The sequence below is a fragment of the Camelina sativa genome, chromosome 6 (assembly GCF_000633955.1).
Source record: "Camelina sativa cultivar DH55 chromosome 6, Cs, whole genome shotgun sequence".
NCBI lineage: Eukaryota > Viridiplantae > Streptophyta > Magnoliopsida > Brassicales > Brassicaceae > Camelina > Camelina sativa.
This window is the reverse complement of record NC_025690.1, coordinates 12,807,110-12,822,452: the sequence shown is the minus strand read 5'-3', so window position 1 is coordinate 12,822,452 and position 15,343 is coordinate 12,807,110. Positions and strand designations below refer to the sequence as shown.

The following is a 15,343-nucleotide window of genomic DNA, read 5'->3' as shown; positions in this document are numbered from 1 at the left end:
TTTTAATTTGGATTCGTTGATGTGTTTTTTTTTCATTGATTTGACGATGTTGAAAACTCCCTAGTGTAGTACTGATTTTAATAAGCGTTTTCTAGATCCTTAGTTATTATATGTTTTGCTTGTTTGATGTTAATTAGCTATATAGCATTGTTGAGGTGTCTTAAATTTGCAGTGTGTTACGTCATTTGATTGAGTATTGAGCCTAAGTATTTTTTTTTTTTAAATGCATGAATTCACATGTTGCCCATTGTTATTGTTTTTGCAGATTGTGGTGAAGAAATGAAGCACAACAATGTCATCCCCAATGGACGACACTTCAAAAAGAAGTGAGAAAACTTTGATGTTTCACTAACACTATATTCTCTTTGCTTACTCAGCGAGGCATAAAAAGGCTGTGAAGATCTTCCCCCGTCCCAGTGCATGGTCAGACTCTCCGACCTGTTGTGAATGGTCAGACTCTTAAGTACAACATGAAGGATCAGAACCGGTAAAGGATTCACTCTTGAAGAGCTCAAGGTTTGTAATATCTCTCTGTTCTTCATTTTATAGCTTTTGTATTTTGTTTCAAGTTGGATGTTGTTCAGATTGTTATTAATTTCTTAAATCAACTTTAGGCTGCTGATATCCCCAAGAAGTTGGCTCCTGCAGTAGGTAATTCTCTTGACCATCATCGCAAGAACCGATCTTTAGAAGGTCTTCAATCCAATTTCCAGAGGCTAAAATCCTACAAGGCTAAGTTGGTTATCTTCCCGCGTGGTGCTCATAATGCCAAGGTACTTCTTCCAAATTCCAAGATATTTTTACTGGTCTTGATCATTGGATTAGATTTGGTTCTAATCTTTTAGTTATGTCGTTTGTGTTTGTGTATCAGGCTGGTGATTCTTCACCGAAGAGTTGGCTAATGCAACACAAGTCCAAGGAGACTACATGCATATGGCCTGTGAGAAGCCAACAATGGAGCTTGTGAAGCTGACCTCTGACATGAGATCCGTCTAGAGAGCACGAACAAGAGATATGCTGGTGCTAGAGCCAAGAGAGGTGCTGAAGTTGAGAAACAAGAAAAGAAGTGACAATCTTATTTTCTTCTTTTTATCTTTATCATATTTTGGATTTAATTTTTTATTTTTTTCTGTGTTAGCAAGGATCTGTTTTTGGTTTCATCAGTGTTTAATCATTCAATGTTCGATTTTGTTGCTAGCTTGATTCTCTGAATTTATGGAAAATATCATATCATATTATATTTTATATATTTTGTTATATAGTTTCATATAGTTTTTAAATCTCATCTTAATCTGTGAGACTTGACTCTAAACAAAACACTTCTTCAAGACAACACTCTCAATCGGAATCAAATCGGACGGAAACACACAGTTCTCATTCTTCTCCGGCAACAAACTGCATGGCTCCGGCTTAACTCTGCTCGTAACTCCAGCAACATTTGTACAATTCCACTGCACCTTTTTAGCGTTAGCCGCCAAAGCCATAGTCACATTCGAAATACAAATACCCTTAAACGGATCTTTGTCAATCCCTTCGAGACTCGCAGACATCGTCACGTTCTCAGCCGTCGTATCACGGTAGTTTATAGTAACTTCCGGAAACGCCTTAGGATCGTAACCTTTGTCAGGGTGCTGGTTGTAGTCTCCATTCATCCAGAAAACGTATTTCATCGTCTTCATTGTGATCCTCCTAGCGAAAATGTCCTTTACGTAACCCCCACGCCCCGCAGCGGTTTTGATTCGGATGGCTGATTCTGTGTTCGTTAGAGTAACGTCTTCGATTCTAACGTCTTTGATTCCTCCGGACATTTCACTTCCTAACGCTACTCCTGCGCTCTTTGGGGAGATGCATGTGAGCCGTCGGATAGAGAGCTGCCTCGTCGGCATTCCGAACTTGATCCCGTATTGGTCCCAACCACTCTTCACAGCGATGCAGTCGTCTCCGGAGACTATGTGACAGTCTTCGATCAATATGTTTTTGCAAGAATCTGGATGATCAAGAAACAGAAACACACAAAAACAGAGGATGAAACAATGTGCCACGTAGGATAATAATATTGTCACGTAGGAGATAACTAAACATTACCTGGATTGATTCCGTCGGTGTTAGGAACAGTGACGGGAGCAAGAATGGTGACGGATTTGATAATGACGTTTTTACAATAGACCGGATGAATGTTCCACGACGGCGAATCGACCAATGTGATGTTCGAGATTTGAACGTTTGTAGAGAACAAGAGCTCGATCAAGTACGGTCTTGTCAACTTAAACTGCTTCTTTTCGAATTTATCCCATCAATACTGTCCCTGTCCGTTGATCGTCCCGTTGTTGCCTTTATAATCAAGAAAAACAATCAAAATCAGAATCGGTAATTTTTTGATTATATAATCTGACAGCATTGTGTGTAGTGATTGTGTTGGAAACTTACTGGTGATAACCACGTCGGTTAAGTTTGTACCGGAGATGAGACTGTTGAATCTCCCGGCTCCGTTTCCGTCTCTTCCCATCCCGTACGATGGCAATGGACCGATCACTGGCCATTCAGATTCGTCCTATGATTGTCAAAACAGTTATAGGTGGAACCGAACCGGACGGTTGTTAATGCATACACTCGTTTTAATGCATTTAAGATGTGTATCAATCAAGTAGGGAGAGGTGCTTGATTGATACACATCTTAAATGCATTAAAACGAGTGTATGCATTAACAACCGTCCGGTTCGGTTCCACCTATAAATGCTTCCCTACATAATCTTACTTTCAGAGGCTGCTCTTACACCTAGTGGAACAAAAGAAAACAATACCCGGTTGCAAAAAAACTAGACAGAGCTCTAGTAAATGATCTTTGGGCTACACATTTTCCATCTTCTTTTGCATTTTTTGGGGAGCCAGATTTCTCGGATCATGCTTGTTTTTCTATCACTCTCTCTGTTGATCGTCAGAGGCAGAAGAGACCTTTCAAGCTTTTCACTTTCCTTCTTCAGGACCATCGTTTTATCGAGCTTATCTGACAGAATTGGTTTTCTCTCAATATTCAGGGTTCTGAGATGTTCCGTATCTCACAAAAGCTAAGAGCTCTGAAAAAAATCATTCGGGACTTCAGTAGAGAAATTTTTTCGGGCATTGAGCTTAGAGTCAAAGAAGCACACGAGATAGTGATTCAGCACCAAGCCACCTTGCTTTCAAATCCCTCATCTTCTAATGCTGAAATCCTCATCGAAGCTGAGTGAATATGGCAGTTCCTGGTCATTGCGGAGGAGAAGTACCTAAGCCAGAGAGCAGGTATAACCTGGTTGCGAGATGGAGACTGTAACTCTGCGTATTTCCACAAGATGGTAAACTCAAGAAAAGCGATAAACCACATCCACTTTTTGGAAAACGCAAACGGTGAAAGAATCGATTCTCCTCAGGGCATCCAAGACATCTGTGTGGATTACTTTTCAGACCTCCTAGGAAGTGCCGTTTCACCTGCCTCATTCACACAGGAAGACATCACAAACCTCCTGGACTTCAGATGCTCAATTGATCAACAAAACCAAATGGTAAAGCAATTCTCCTCGGAAGAGATCAAAGAGGCTTTTTGCTCTTTGCCAAAAAATAAATCTAGCGGGCCAGATGGATATCCAGCAGAATTCTTTATAAATTGTTGGAGTGTTGTCGGGGGAGAGGTCATCTCAGCAGTCACATAATTCTTTTCTTCAGGAAAGCTCCTCAAGCAATGGAATGCAACCTCGTTGGTCCTGATCCCAAAGATCCCGAATGCGTCGAAACCATCAGAGTTCAGACCAATTTCCTGTTCAAACACTCTCTATAAGGTCATTTCAAAGCTCATCGCAAACATGCTCAAGGTTTTACTCCCGGATGTCATTTCCCCCTGCCAATCTGCCTTCATCAAAGGGAGAAACCTCTCGGAGAATGTGTTGTTTGCCACAGAAATAGTTCACGGCTATAACAGGAAAAATGTAGACCCTCGCGGCATGCTAAAGGTCGACCTGAGGAAAGCCTTCGATTCGGTTAGATGGGACTTCATTTTATCAGTTCTAAAGGGTATCAATCTGCCGGAAATCTTTATTAGTTGGATCGAGGAATGCATCACCACTCCGTCTTTCTCTGTCGCTATAAATGGAGTCTCTGGAGGTTTCTTCAAGAGTAAGAGAGGCCTAAGGCAAGGTGACCCCCTGTCACCCTATCTTTTTGTTCTTGAAATGGAAGTGTTCTCAAAGCTCCTTTCATCAAGATACTCCTCAGGCTATATCTTTCATCATCCGAAAACATCAGAACTTAACATAACTCATCTGATGTTTGCGGACGATGTTATGATTTTCTTCGATGGAGGCATCTCTTCTTTATACGGTATAAATGAGATACTCGATGATTTTGCTGGTTGGTCTGGGCTTAACATGAATGTAGACAAGACTGAGCTGTTCCTCGCGGGAGTGACTGAAGCCGAGGAATCAACGATTGCTCAATACGGCTTCCCTCAAGCTTCATTGCCTATAAGGTACTTAGGGCTACCCCTAATGAGTCGCAAGCTCAAAACCGCCGAATATGCCCCTCTTGTGGAGAAAGTGAAGAGTAAATTCACCCTCTGGTCTGTGAAGACTCTATCTTTTGCAGGGCGGCTCCAACTGCTAGCTTCAGTCATTTCTGGCATTGTTGTTTTCTGGATCTCTACATTCAGGCTCCCGAAAGGTTGTATCAAAGAAATAGAGTCTTTGTGCTCTTGTTTCCTTTGGTCTGGAGGTATCGAAAATCCTCACAAAGCAAAAGTAGCTTGGTCTCAAGTTTGCTTGCCAAAGGATGAAGGTGGCCTTGGTTTCAGAAGTTTTTCCGACTGGAACATAACTCTCAATCTCAAGCTCATTTGGTTGTTATTCTCAAACAGTCGGTCCCTTTGGGTTAAATGGCACAAGCACCACCACCTCCCAGGATCCGTAAACGGCCCTATAGCAGCATTTTGGTCTATAAAAGAAGGCATAAATGACACCTGGAACTGGAGATCTCTTTTACAACTTAGACCGATTGCAGAGAGATTCCTAAAGTGCTCTATTGGTAACGGTTTATCTGCCAGTTTCTGGCATGATTCCTGGAGTCCGTTTGGCCCCCTAATAAAGCTTTTGGGAGATGAAGGTCCCAGAAACCTGCATATCCCAATAGCAGCCACGGTAGCCGATGCCGTCGAAGGAGCCACCTGGCGACTACCTTCCCCAAGATCTCAAGAAGCCCTTGACCTGCATACCTATCTCACTACAATAACACTCCCGCTGCACCCTGACCTTGAAGACTCCTACGGTTGGATAGTCAACAACATCGACTGCAACGATTTCTCTTCTTCAAGGACGTGGGAGGCTCTAAGACAGAGAGAACCTAAAAAAGACTGGTCACCTGTGATCTGGTTTAAAGGTGCTACCCCGAGGAATTCTTTCCACATGTGGGTATCTCATCTGAACAGACTCCCCACTCGCTCTCGGATGATCTCCTGGGGTCTGCAGGTTTCTCCACTTTGTTGCTTATGTGCAACGAGTGATGAGACTCGAGACCACCTCATGCTTACTTGTAATTTCAGCGAATCAATTTGGAACCTTGTGCAGTCCAGACTAAGACTTACTCCACTTCAATTTCGAGACTGGGAAAGTCTTCTCTCCTGGATCAAGCTCAGCACGGCCTCTTCTCCGTCGGTGCTCCGGAAAATTGTCTCTCAAGTCACCATCTACGCTATCTGGAAGCGGAGAAACAATGTTCTCCATAATTCTCAAGTCATCCCACCAGCTGTTGTTTTCAAGACCATCAACCGAGAGATCATCAACACCATCCATGCTAGAAACCATCGCAGGAAATTCAAGAAGCTGTTGAGTCTCTGGATTATCTGAAGTTTGCATCAACCGGTTCAACCTTTTCACTCTAACTTTGCTTCCTTGTTTTTTATTTTATTTTTGCGAAGGAACCTAAAGCTGGTACTCATTTGTAAAACCAAAACTTTTCATTTTATATGATATTTACTTAGCAAAAAAAAAAAAAAAAATAGTAGGGGGAGGTGCTTACAGAAAAGAATTCTAAGTTCTAACGTCAAAACCCTCTATTAGACTAAATTTGATTCATTAGGAACAGTTTGATTTGGTCAAATCAGTATAGCTTGATATGGTATATGAAATGTAAAGACGTTTAACTCGGATCCATCAAACCCTAAACCAAAAACTGATACAAAACTATTGTTTGGTTACTACTGGTTTTTAGAAATATGAATGAAACGGATTTAAAGCACACACTTACCTGAGATGCAAGGATGGTAGCACCATGTTGGATGAACAAAGTAAAGTGGCTGGTAAGGTTGAAACTTCCGGTAAGCCATTTCCCGGGAGGAACTACGAGTTGAGCTCCGCCATCGGTTGCCATTTGGCTGAGCTTGCTTATGGCTTTTTTAAACGCTTTTGTATTAGAAGTTTTTCCATCTCCAACCGCACCAAAATCAGTCAGTTTTGATGTTTCCGACATCTCAACGCTTGGAACTCAATCTTGGAATTCCCCAAATTCCGGTGACTCCGGGATTCAATTGCCGGGAAATGGAATATAGCCAAAATGGCTAGTATAGCAAACACCGGCCTAATCATCTACACAACATAGAAACATGCACATAGATGATTAAAAGTGACGATGATATATTGAAAATTTAAATTAATCATATTAATATTTCCGTGATGTATTGGTTTAGATAATTTGATCTTCTATAGATCTGATCATAACGAGCTATAACGCAAATTATTAGCGGATATAAAGAAGTTTACGACGACAAACAAGTAAATTAGGACAATATTATTTTGGAGGAAAAATGAGAAGAAGAATCTGTTGTTTACCTTAAGATACTTTAACCTTTAAGAACCAAAGAAAGAACAAAGAAATATGTCTAATTGTCTGCGAGAGATATCATAAGAGATTCATATATATTTATAGATTTATTTCCAAACACATTATGGAATATAGTCTTTTATCTTCCGATTGCAATTATGTCAAAAAAAAATTGTTTTATCCATTTAATGGTATAGTGATGTGACACATATAATATGTGAATTTGATTTTCATAAACACAAAAATATATCAAAATTTTCTACACCAACTTAAATTCTTTTCCAAGTTTAAATATTTCACGTATAAAACTTAATTTACAAAAAATAAACACCAATTTAAATAAACGAAAAATAAACTCTACTTACATATTTTATTTTACACAAATAATCTTAAATTCAAATAATAATTTTACTATAATATTTTATTTAAATCGGTTTATCCAGCAAATAACGCGGGTTGGTACCTAGTAAATTTATTAAACTTTGGTCTAGACGTTAGACATTCTTAGGGTTGAGATAAATTTGCATGGGTCAATGTATTTCGCTCTTATACTCATGGATTTTCTTTGTATAATATGAAACCACAGTAAATAATACATATTAAAAGTTCCATGCAGTTGTCTTCATATGTATAGAAAAAAAAGACGAACCTTCTTTCTGACTTTTTTTTTTTTTTTTTTGTAAAAGTTCTTATGACTTCTTGATTGGTGCTGATAATGATAATATTAAGTGATATAAAACTGTATGTTGGATCTAGTTAATATTTCTTTCCAGTTTCTAAATTTTCATAATTTGTCTTCTACAAATGCTTCAGCAAGCAAGCCTTTATTGAACGTCAGCAAAAACGTAAAAGATGAACTCCTGGGTTTCTTGAATTTTTATATACAAATGTTACATTTTAGTTCATTCATATTTTACCATTATGGATTATATAAATCATAAACCTGCGCATGTTGCATATCCTAATCTAGGAAATATGAGCACGGCATCTTTTTAATACAACATTCTCAATAGGAATCTTTTCCGTCGGAAAAGTACACCCAAACTGAAGTCCCGTATCCGGTAACAAACTGCATGGCTGCGGCGTAACGCTCTTCGATTTTCCGACGATATCCACACAATGGAATTGCTGCTTACTCGCATTCGGAGAAAGCCATATACTAACATTCGACATGCATATACTCGTAAAAGGATTGCTTTTTCATCGCTTGGAGCTTCGCCGAGGTGGTAACATTCTCAGCCTTAATATCTCGGAAGTTGATATTGGTAACGATCGGCTTGGACTTGGAAATATTGTATCCACCTCTTGGTACTGATTTGTCTGATCCAGTCATCAAGAAAACGTATTTCGATGTCTTGATCATGAGCCTCCGAGCCCAAACATTTTGAACGTTACCGCCGCCGTCCACACCGGTTTCAATCTTGACAGCGGATTGTGTGTTGTATAGATCTACGTCTTCGATTCTTACACCTGAAATTCCTCCGGACACTTAACTTCCTAGAGATACGCCTGCACCGTTGGGGGCAATGCATGAGAGCCGTCGGATCATAAGCATTTGGATTGCCGTAACACCTGCGATTCCACTCTTGAGGCCGACACAATTGTTGCCAGAGATTACGAAGCAGTCTTCTATTAGTGTGTTTACACAAGAATCTGTGGAACCAGTGGTAATTATACATTTTGATTGTAGACAGTTTCGTTCATAATAATACGTAACAAAAAAAAAGAAAAACAGACGTTTTCATATTTTGCAAACGTATATTATAAACATTCAAGACTTTAATACGTTCTGATTATAAAAATAAAGATTGGTCATTTCATTTATTCTAATGTTAACTATAACAGAAATAATATAGAAAATCATGTTGTTATATCAGTTTTGTGTAGACAATATACCTGGATTGATTCCATCAGTGTTAGGAGAATCGATAGGATTATATATTTTAACATCTTTAATGATGACATTTCTGCAATACAAAGGGTGGATACTCCACATCGGAGCATCAAACAAATTGATATTCGAGATCTGAACGTTTTTGGAGGACTCAATCTCGATCAACATGGGTCTTTGTATCGACTTGAAACCACCATTTCGATACTTTGCCCACCATGACTTCCCTTGTCCATTGATTATCCCTTTGTCACCTAACGAATAAACGTTTGGTTGTATAAACCAATATTCATTTGATTAGGTCGAATGCCTATTAAATTGTATGATGTATGTTAATATTTTTCCCGTGTGTGTGCTTAATTAATTACCACTTACCAGTGCTAACAACATCAGTTAGGTTTCTTCCGTAGATTAAACTAGCAAACCTTGTATCTCCGTATGACGGCAACCCTTGAAGCATGGGATATTCAGATTCGTCCTGTTTGTTTCAAACCAAATGTTATTTATCCCAAAGAGAATACAATATATATATATATACTGATACGTACTTCAATAAATTAGTATATTTCTTCAATCCTAAATTAGTTTTTCAGTTTAATTTGTATAGCAATAAACTAATAATATATCATGATCAAGAATGTTATTAATTTATATAGAGGTTTTACTTAATTAATCTTTGTATCTACATATCTATTTATTTTATGAATATCGCTATTAAATATCTGATTATAATTGGGATATAGATGTGTAGTTACTATATAGAGAGAGGCTTATTATAAACCTAGCAACCTAAACATAGACATTACCTGAGAAGCAAGGATGGTTGCACCTTCTTTGATGTGCAAAGTAAAATGGCTCGTGAGGTTGAAACTTCCGGTGAGCCATTTCCCTTTGGGGACAATGAGTTGGCTTCCACCATCGGCCGCTTTTGAACTAAGGTTTTTTATAGCTTCTCTAAATGCTTTCGTGTTTGAGGTTTTTCCATCTCCAATACCTCCAAAATCCGTCAAAATCGCGCTATGTTTCCGGCACTCCAAAACCACGTTTTCAACAAAATCCCTACCAAGTGTAGGATCCCGAGCTGAGTATGTCTCACTGCTATTGAGTGATTGTGATTCTATCACCGGAAAATCCAATACCACCAAAACTACTAATATGCAAAAATTTATCCGAATCATCGCTGAAAAACAAATGAATCATCGTCCGTTATTTAATATCGAAAGTATAACATATAAGACTTATACTTATTATTGAAAAATAGAGAAAAATATCTGATTACTTACCTTTAAAATTCAGAGTTTGAATACGTAATCAAAGGCGTTTATCAAAGATGATAGTCAATGTCGTAAGTTGAACAAAGATTAGGAATAAGTTGCTTAATTTATAGATGGGTAATGGTTTTACCAAAATAAGCGAGAGCTATAAAAAACAAACGCACGGCTCCATATCCTTTTATTTATAGTAGAGGCTACATTTAAACGCTCTCTTTATTTTAATTTGGCTACATTTGACCCTTATGATAATTATAATCCATTGCTTTTAATTATAGATGAAAAGATTTCAATTTTAGGAGTCTTAATCCTAAATTACATAAAAATATAAATCAGTTCCACCATTATCAATTATAACCAAAATCTATATTAAATAGATTACTATATATGATGTATGAAGAATGTTTGAAAACCGCATGAGTGGCAATGTGGATTACAAAGAAAGACCAACAATACAAAAATATAAGAAAATGGTGGATTGCATCGCGATGCATGTCTTCTTTTTCTTTTCTTTTTTTAAAAACGCGTAAAAACTTCTTAGTTCATTTCCCTTTTTGACCCATCTTTATTTTATTCATATATATGCAATGCCTAATTAAACTCTAAACCTTGATCGAATATGCTCATCTTTTTAACTACCTCCTCATCTAAAAACTAAAACATTGCTATATATTACCATCGCTATATGCCTATATCTACCACGACGTGAGCAGAAACTACTTGTATAAAGAAAAGTGGTGGACCCTAGGGTAACCGGACTTATGTGATTGATTGGATTCACCTGTTCTCCTCCCAATCGAGAGAGTGGTTGGACGTGCATGACCGGTGAGCTTTTTCTGTTTGCTTATTGGTTTATATATATTATTCTTAGTTGTCATTTTTCCTTTATTCTGCCAACGTGATCACGACGTGTCAGATTTTTTAGTTTGTTGTAAAGTAATTTTTATGCCAAAAAGAAATATACATGAGAAACTGGAAAATAATTTCTAACATTTCATCATCAGCAATAATTATATAATTAATATTATATTATACACACACAAAAAAAACATGGTTAAAATTTTGAAATTAAATATCATTATTAGTTGGGTGAATGGGTGCGTTTTAGGAATTTGTGTAAAACAATAATGATCGTGCACACAACGATAAACTGGAAAGAGTAGCATTTGTTTCTTCTTCTGTCACGAATATTTGCGTTTAAGAAAAAAAATTAAAAAGTCATTATATGCCAACGAAAGACAGGACATTGCTTAGTCCAGCTCAGTTTTCGTATCTACAGTTATGCTTACAGAAATCTCTATTAAATAATCAAACTTCCGATAACAATATGAAACTAATCAGAATTATTATCAGATATTTGATCGGTTGTAATATCGTAGCTACCTACCACAAGGCAACATGACTCAAGAGGAGCAGAAGAAAGTCACAGAGCCCAAAACCAACGCGTCGGACTCAACACCGCTGTCCACGGAGGAGAAGTCAGACGATTCCAAACTATTGTTCTCGTCGTCGCTGCAAGTAACAAATCATTTAAATTTTCATATACAACTATTTCATATTATTGTTTATCTCTTTTTTTTTATTGTTCACAATTTTGGTATATTTTATAACACTTGTTGTTCTACTTCTTGTTTAATTTCTGTTTATAATTTTATTTTTTCTTGGCCGTGTTAACAATGATTTTTTTGACAAAACATTGTTATTTTTGTCATAGTTTTTAAACCTTTTCAATTGTTTTTTTTTGTGTTGTTGTTGTCGTCGCTGCAGAAGAGGCTGCGGAAGAGAAGAAAGAAGGTTCAGTTCACCGAGGTAATCAAGACAACAAATTACTTAGATAATGATTGATACGTAATCAGGAAAATATATTTAAAAAGAGAATACGTAATTGAGATGATTCGGCTAATTTAATTTTACGTATATATACCGCATTATAATAGTTAATTTTTCTCTTGTTTTTTCCTTGCTGATAATTTTGTGTGTGTGTGTATGAAGATGCTGTTTTGGTAAGGCTCGAGCAAGATAAGAGGATCTCTCTCATCAAAGCTTGGGAAGAGGCCGAGAAATCCAAAGTGGAGAACAAGTGATCAGTTCTACTTTTCTTAAATAAGTTTAAAAGCCTTTTTTAACAAAAATAAATAATACCATGATATTTTTTATTTGTTTGTTCCCTATATATTTTGTATAGTATTATAATCTAATTTATTAACTTAAATAATGAAACAGAGCTCAAAAGAAGCTTTCGTACGTTGGAGCTTGGGAAAACAGCAAGAAAGCTTCTGTGGAAGCTGAGCTAAAAAAGATCGAGGTAATTAAAAAGGATAAACTCATTATTATTCTTTCCGTACGTCTTTTTAGATTCTTATTATAATTTAGCCCCTTAATTAAATCGGGAATGGTAATAGGAGCAACTACTAAAGAAGAAAGCAGAGTACGCAGAGAAAATGAAAAACAAAATAGCTCGAATCCACAAGGAAGCTGAAGAGAAGAGAGCTATGGCCGAAGCTAAACGCGGAGAAGATGTTCTCAAAGCCGAAGAAATGGCCGCAAAGTACCGCGCCACAGGAACCGCTCCAACCAAGCTATTTGGATTGTTCTGAAATCAATGGATTGTGAAATGTTACTTTGTTACTTAGGTGGTGGTTTGGTGTGTGTTTTAATGTGGCTACATAGCAAGTTACAAAGTCATAATGTAACGTTTTACTGTGTTTTGTTACTCATTAATTTGTAAGTTGTACAGCTTTTTCTTGAAAAAGACTTCTTTTGAAATTTCTTGATATACTAAAGTGTTGTACAATTTTAATTTTAGTACAAATAATTTTAAGAAAATTAAACAAAAGTGCGAACTGATATTTGTAGAAATTTGTTTTCTGAAAAACTAACCAAAATTTTTCATTTCCTTTTTTAGAGCGTAAATACTATTTAATTTATTAAAACCAAAAAAGAAAAAGAAAACAAAAGGATGTAAAAAAAAAAAAAAAAAAAAAANAAAAATACTCAAACTCAACTGGAACTCTAGGACTGGTTTAGGGTTTTAATTCCATAGGCTTTTTTAGATACGAAGGCCCAGTTAAAGGGCCCAATCGTATAGATCACTTAGAAATTTCTTATATAAAAGCAGGTGTGTGGTAAATTAGGGTTTTCATTTCAGTCGTCGCTGCCGCTTTATCTCGTCTCCTCCGACATCACTGCCTCAAGCTTTTCACGAGGGAGCTAAGCTTCAACCATGGCCGAACAGACTGAGAAAGCTTTTCTTAAGCAACCCAAGGTCTTCCTTAGGTATAATTCCTCGATTCGATCTCTCTCTCTCTCTCTCTCCCTCTCTCCCTCTCTGTTCACTGTGCTTTTTCAAATATCCAAGTTGTTTATATTGATCATTGTTGTGTGTGTGTTTATCAATAGCTCAAAGAAATCTGGAAAAGGGAAGCGACCTGGGAAAGGTGGAAACCGTTTCTGGAAGAACATTGGTTTGGGCTTCAAGACTCCTCGTGAAGCCATTGATGGTACGGTTTTTGTTTAGTGCCTAACTCCTTATTGTAGATTAGGAACCCTGGGAGCTAGTGTTTTCGTATAGCTGTTAGATTCATAGCCTTCAAAAAAAATTCATTTGCTTTGATAGAGTGAGTCTTGATTCTCCAGCCTGATTTTGGATCTACATTAGTGTTTCCTTGAATTCATAGCTCTCAAAATCGTTCATTTTCTAATTGTCTGGTAGAGTTATTAAGCTTTGATTTAGTGAGTCAGGACTCTCCAGCCTTATTTTGGATCTGCATTACTTTTTTCCCTGATTCCAATGTAATCAGTACATATTGTATTAGTAGGATGGGCACTGATTCGAATGTGTTCTGATATTGAGAATCATAGTATGATGAAATAGAATAAAGGGTTTCTTATAAATATGCATCAGTATCCTTGTATCTTTGTGATAGATTCTCAGGCGTGATTGTGTTTTTGGTTTTTCTTTGTAACAGGAGCTTACGTTGACAAGAAATGTCCCTTCACTGGAACTGTTTCCATTAGAGGTCGTATCTTAGCTGGTACTTGCCACAGTGCTAAAATGCAGAGGACCATTATCGTGCGAAGGAACTACCTCCATTTTGTCAAGAAGTATCAGAGGTTAATAACATTCATACATTCATACTATACATTTGCTGAGTCTTTTACATTGGTGTTAAGAAAGTATTATACTTTTGGTCTCAGGTATGAGAAGAGGCATTCAAACATCCCTGCTCATGTCTCACCTTGCTTCCGTGTCAAGGAAGGAGACCATGTCATCATTGGCCAATGCAGGTTATGATCTGATTCAGAACATCATCTTTATTAATTCTGTTTTTGTTACAGTTTGATTTGATCTTTGTTTTCTGTTATCGCTAAATCTCAGGCCATTGTCGAAGACAGTGAGGTTCAATGTGTTGAAGGTGATCCCAGCTGGGTCCTCTTCGTCTTTTGGAAAGAAGGCTTTCACTGGAATGTAAGGTTGCTGTTGATGTTAGTCTATTATGTTTCTGGATAGAGCTGAATTTATGTTTTATGGTGATTTTCATATTGAATTCTCCCGACATTAAATTTTGTTTACTTTGCTCAAACTCTTTCATCCCAATCTGATATCTCTGTTTAAGACCTGAGTTTTGCTACCTTTCTTACAATGTTTGATGATCCGACTAGTCCAATCAAATACTCTCGTGTTCGTTAGAATTGATGTTCTTAGTCAATATCTTAATGTAATAGGTCAAATAATGATCAAACAAGAAAAGCGTGAAAGCAGAAGCAACGTGAAGGACTTACAAATTAGAGTATTTATTTATTTACTCTTCTACTTAAATAACTTTAAACCCATTTACTTGGATCTCCAAACATTTACATTTGTCGTAGCTCGTTGATGAGACCTTCGAACAAAAAATTGTCTGAAAATGAAGTACAGAACTCGACCTCAGATATCTCATCCTCCAACAAAAAATCTGAAGTTGGTACCAAATCAGGGGAAGAGTTGTTTTCTAAATGATGAAGAGGTCCACATGGTACAATGAATCCTCTCTCTTGCGGTACAACAAGGTTTTGAGGTGACTGATCCATTAACAAACTGTGATCTAACCATTCGGAAAACACTAGACTTGGCGAAAAGCTTGGGGTTTGAGCATTAAATGTTTCTCCGAGATTGATAGATGAAGAACATCTTTCAGTTGATGAACTCTGGAAGGTCTCAAGTGAGTTTGTGATTGAAGGTGTTTGATGGGTTCTTGAGGTTTCAAGTTGCGTCAAAGTTACACCCTTCTTTAGATTAGAATGCCAGTAGTTTTTGATCTCGTTGTCAGTCCTTCCTGGTAAAAATTTCGATATCTGAGAC

The 15,343-nt window shown here is 37.3% G+C and overlaps 4 protein-coding genes and 3 pseudogenes across 6 annotated transcripts in view; 4 read left to right on the top strand and 3 right to left on the bottom strand.

Moving 5' to 3' along the window:
* On the top strand, window positions 280-1,070 carry LOC104791120 (annotated as a pseudogene).
* On the bottom strand, window positions 1,253-6,605 carry LOC104791119 (annotated as a pseudogene).
* Window positions 5,373-5,878, top strand: LOC109133485. Its single transcript, XM_019246743.1, has one exon. The coding sequence runs from the start codon at window positions 5,427-5,429 to the stop codon at window positions 5,865-5,867; it is 441 nt and encodes a 146-aa protein (XP_019102288.1). The 5' UTR covers window positions 5,373-5,426; the 3' UTR covers window positions 5,868-5,878.
* On the bottom strand, window positions 7,708-10,073 carry LOC104791118 (annotated as a pseudogene).
* Window positions 10,062-12,803, top strand: LOC104698977 (remorin-like). Its single transcript, XM_010414343.2, has 6 exons — window positions 10,062-10,076; window positions 11,382-11,520; window positions 11,770-11,811; window positions 11,995-12,082; window positions 12,226-12,307; window positions 12,405-12,803. Exons 1-6 carry the CDS (start codon window positions 10,062-10,064, stop codon window positions 12,597-12,599), a joined length of 561 nt encoding a protein of 186 aa, XP_010412645.1. The 3' UTR covers window positions 12,600-12,803.
* Window positions 13,130-15,343, top strand: part of LOC104791116 (40S ribosomal protein S11-1) — a 4,565-nt gene continuing 2,351 nt past the window's right edge. Inside the window, exons 1-5 of one of the 3 annotated variants that reach the window (XM_010516926.2) lie at window positions 13,130-13,278; window positions 13,402-13,502; window positions 13,971-14,115; window positions 14,200-14,289; window positions 14,381-14,635. In XM_010516926.2, coding sequence (XP_010515228.1) covers window positions 13,226-13,278; window positions 13,402-13,502; window positions 13,971-14,115; window positions 14,200-14,289; window positions 14,381-14,474 — 483 coding nt within the window. In that variant the 5' untranslated portion in view covers window positions 13,130-13,225 and the 3' untranslated portion in view covers window positions 14,475-14,635. Of the gene's footprint in view, window positions 13,279-13,401; window positions 13,503-13,970; window positions 14,116-14,199; window positions 14,290-14,380; window positions 14,636-15,343 lie in introns of those variants that run through there. The other 2 variants (XM_010516928.2, XM_010516927.2) reach the window with 2 other exon arrangements.
* On the bottom strand, window positions 14,542-15,342 carry LOC104793795 (transcription factor LAF1-like; the record flags this gene model as incomplete). The annotated part of the gene is made up of 1 exon (XM_010520226.1): window positions 14,542-15,342. A coding segment is annotated over one exon (486 nt), but the record flags the coding sequence as incomplete, so codon positions are not given.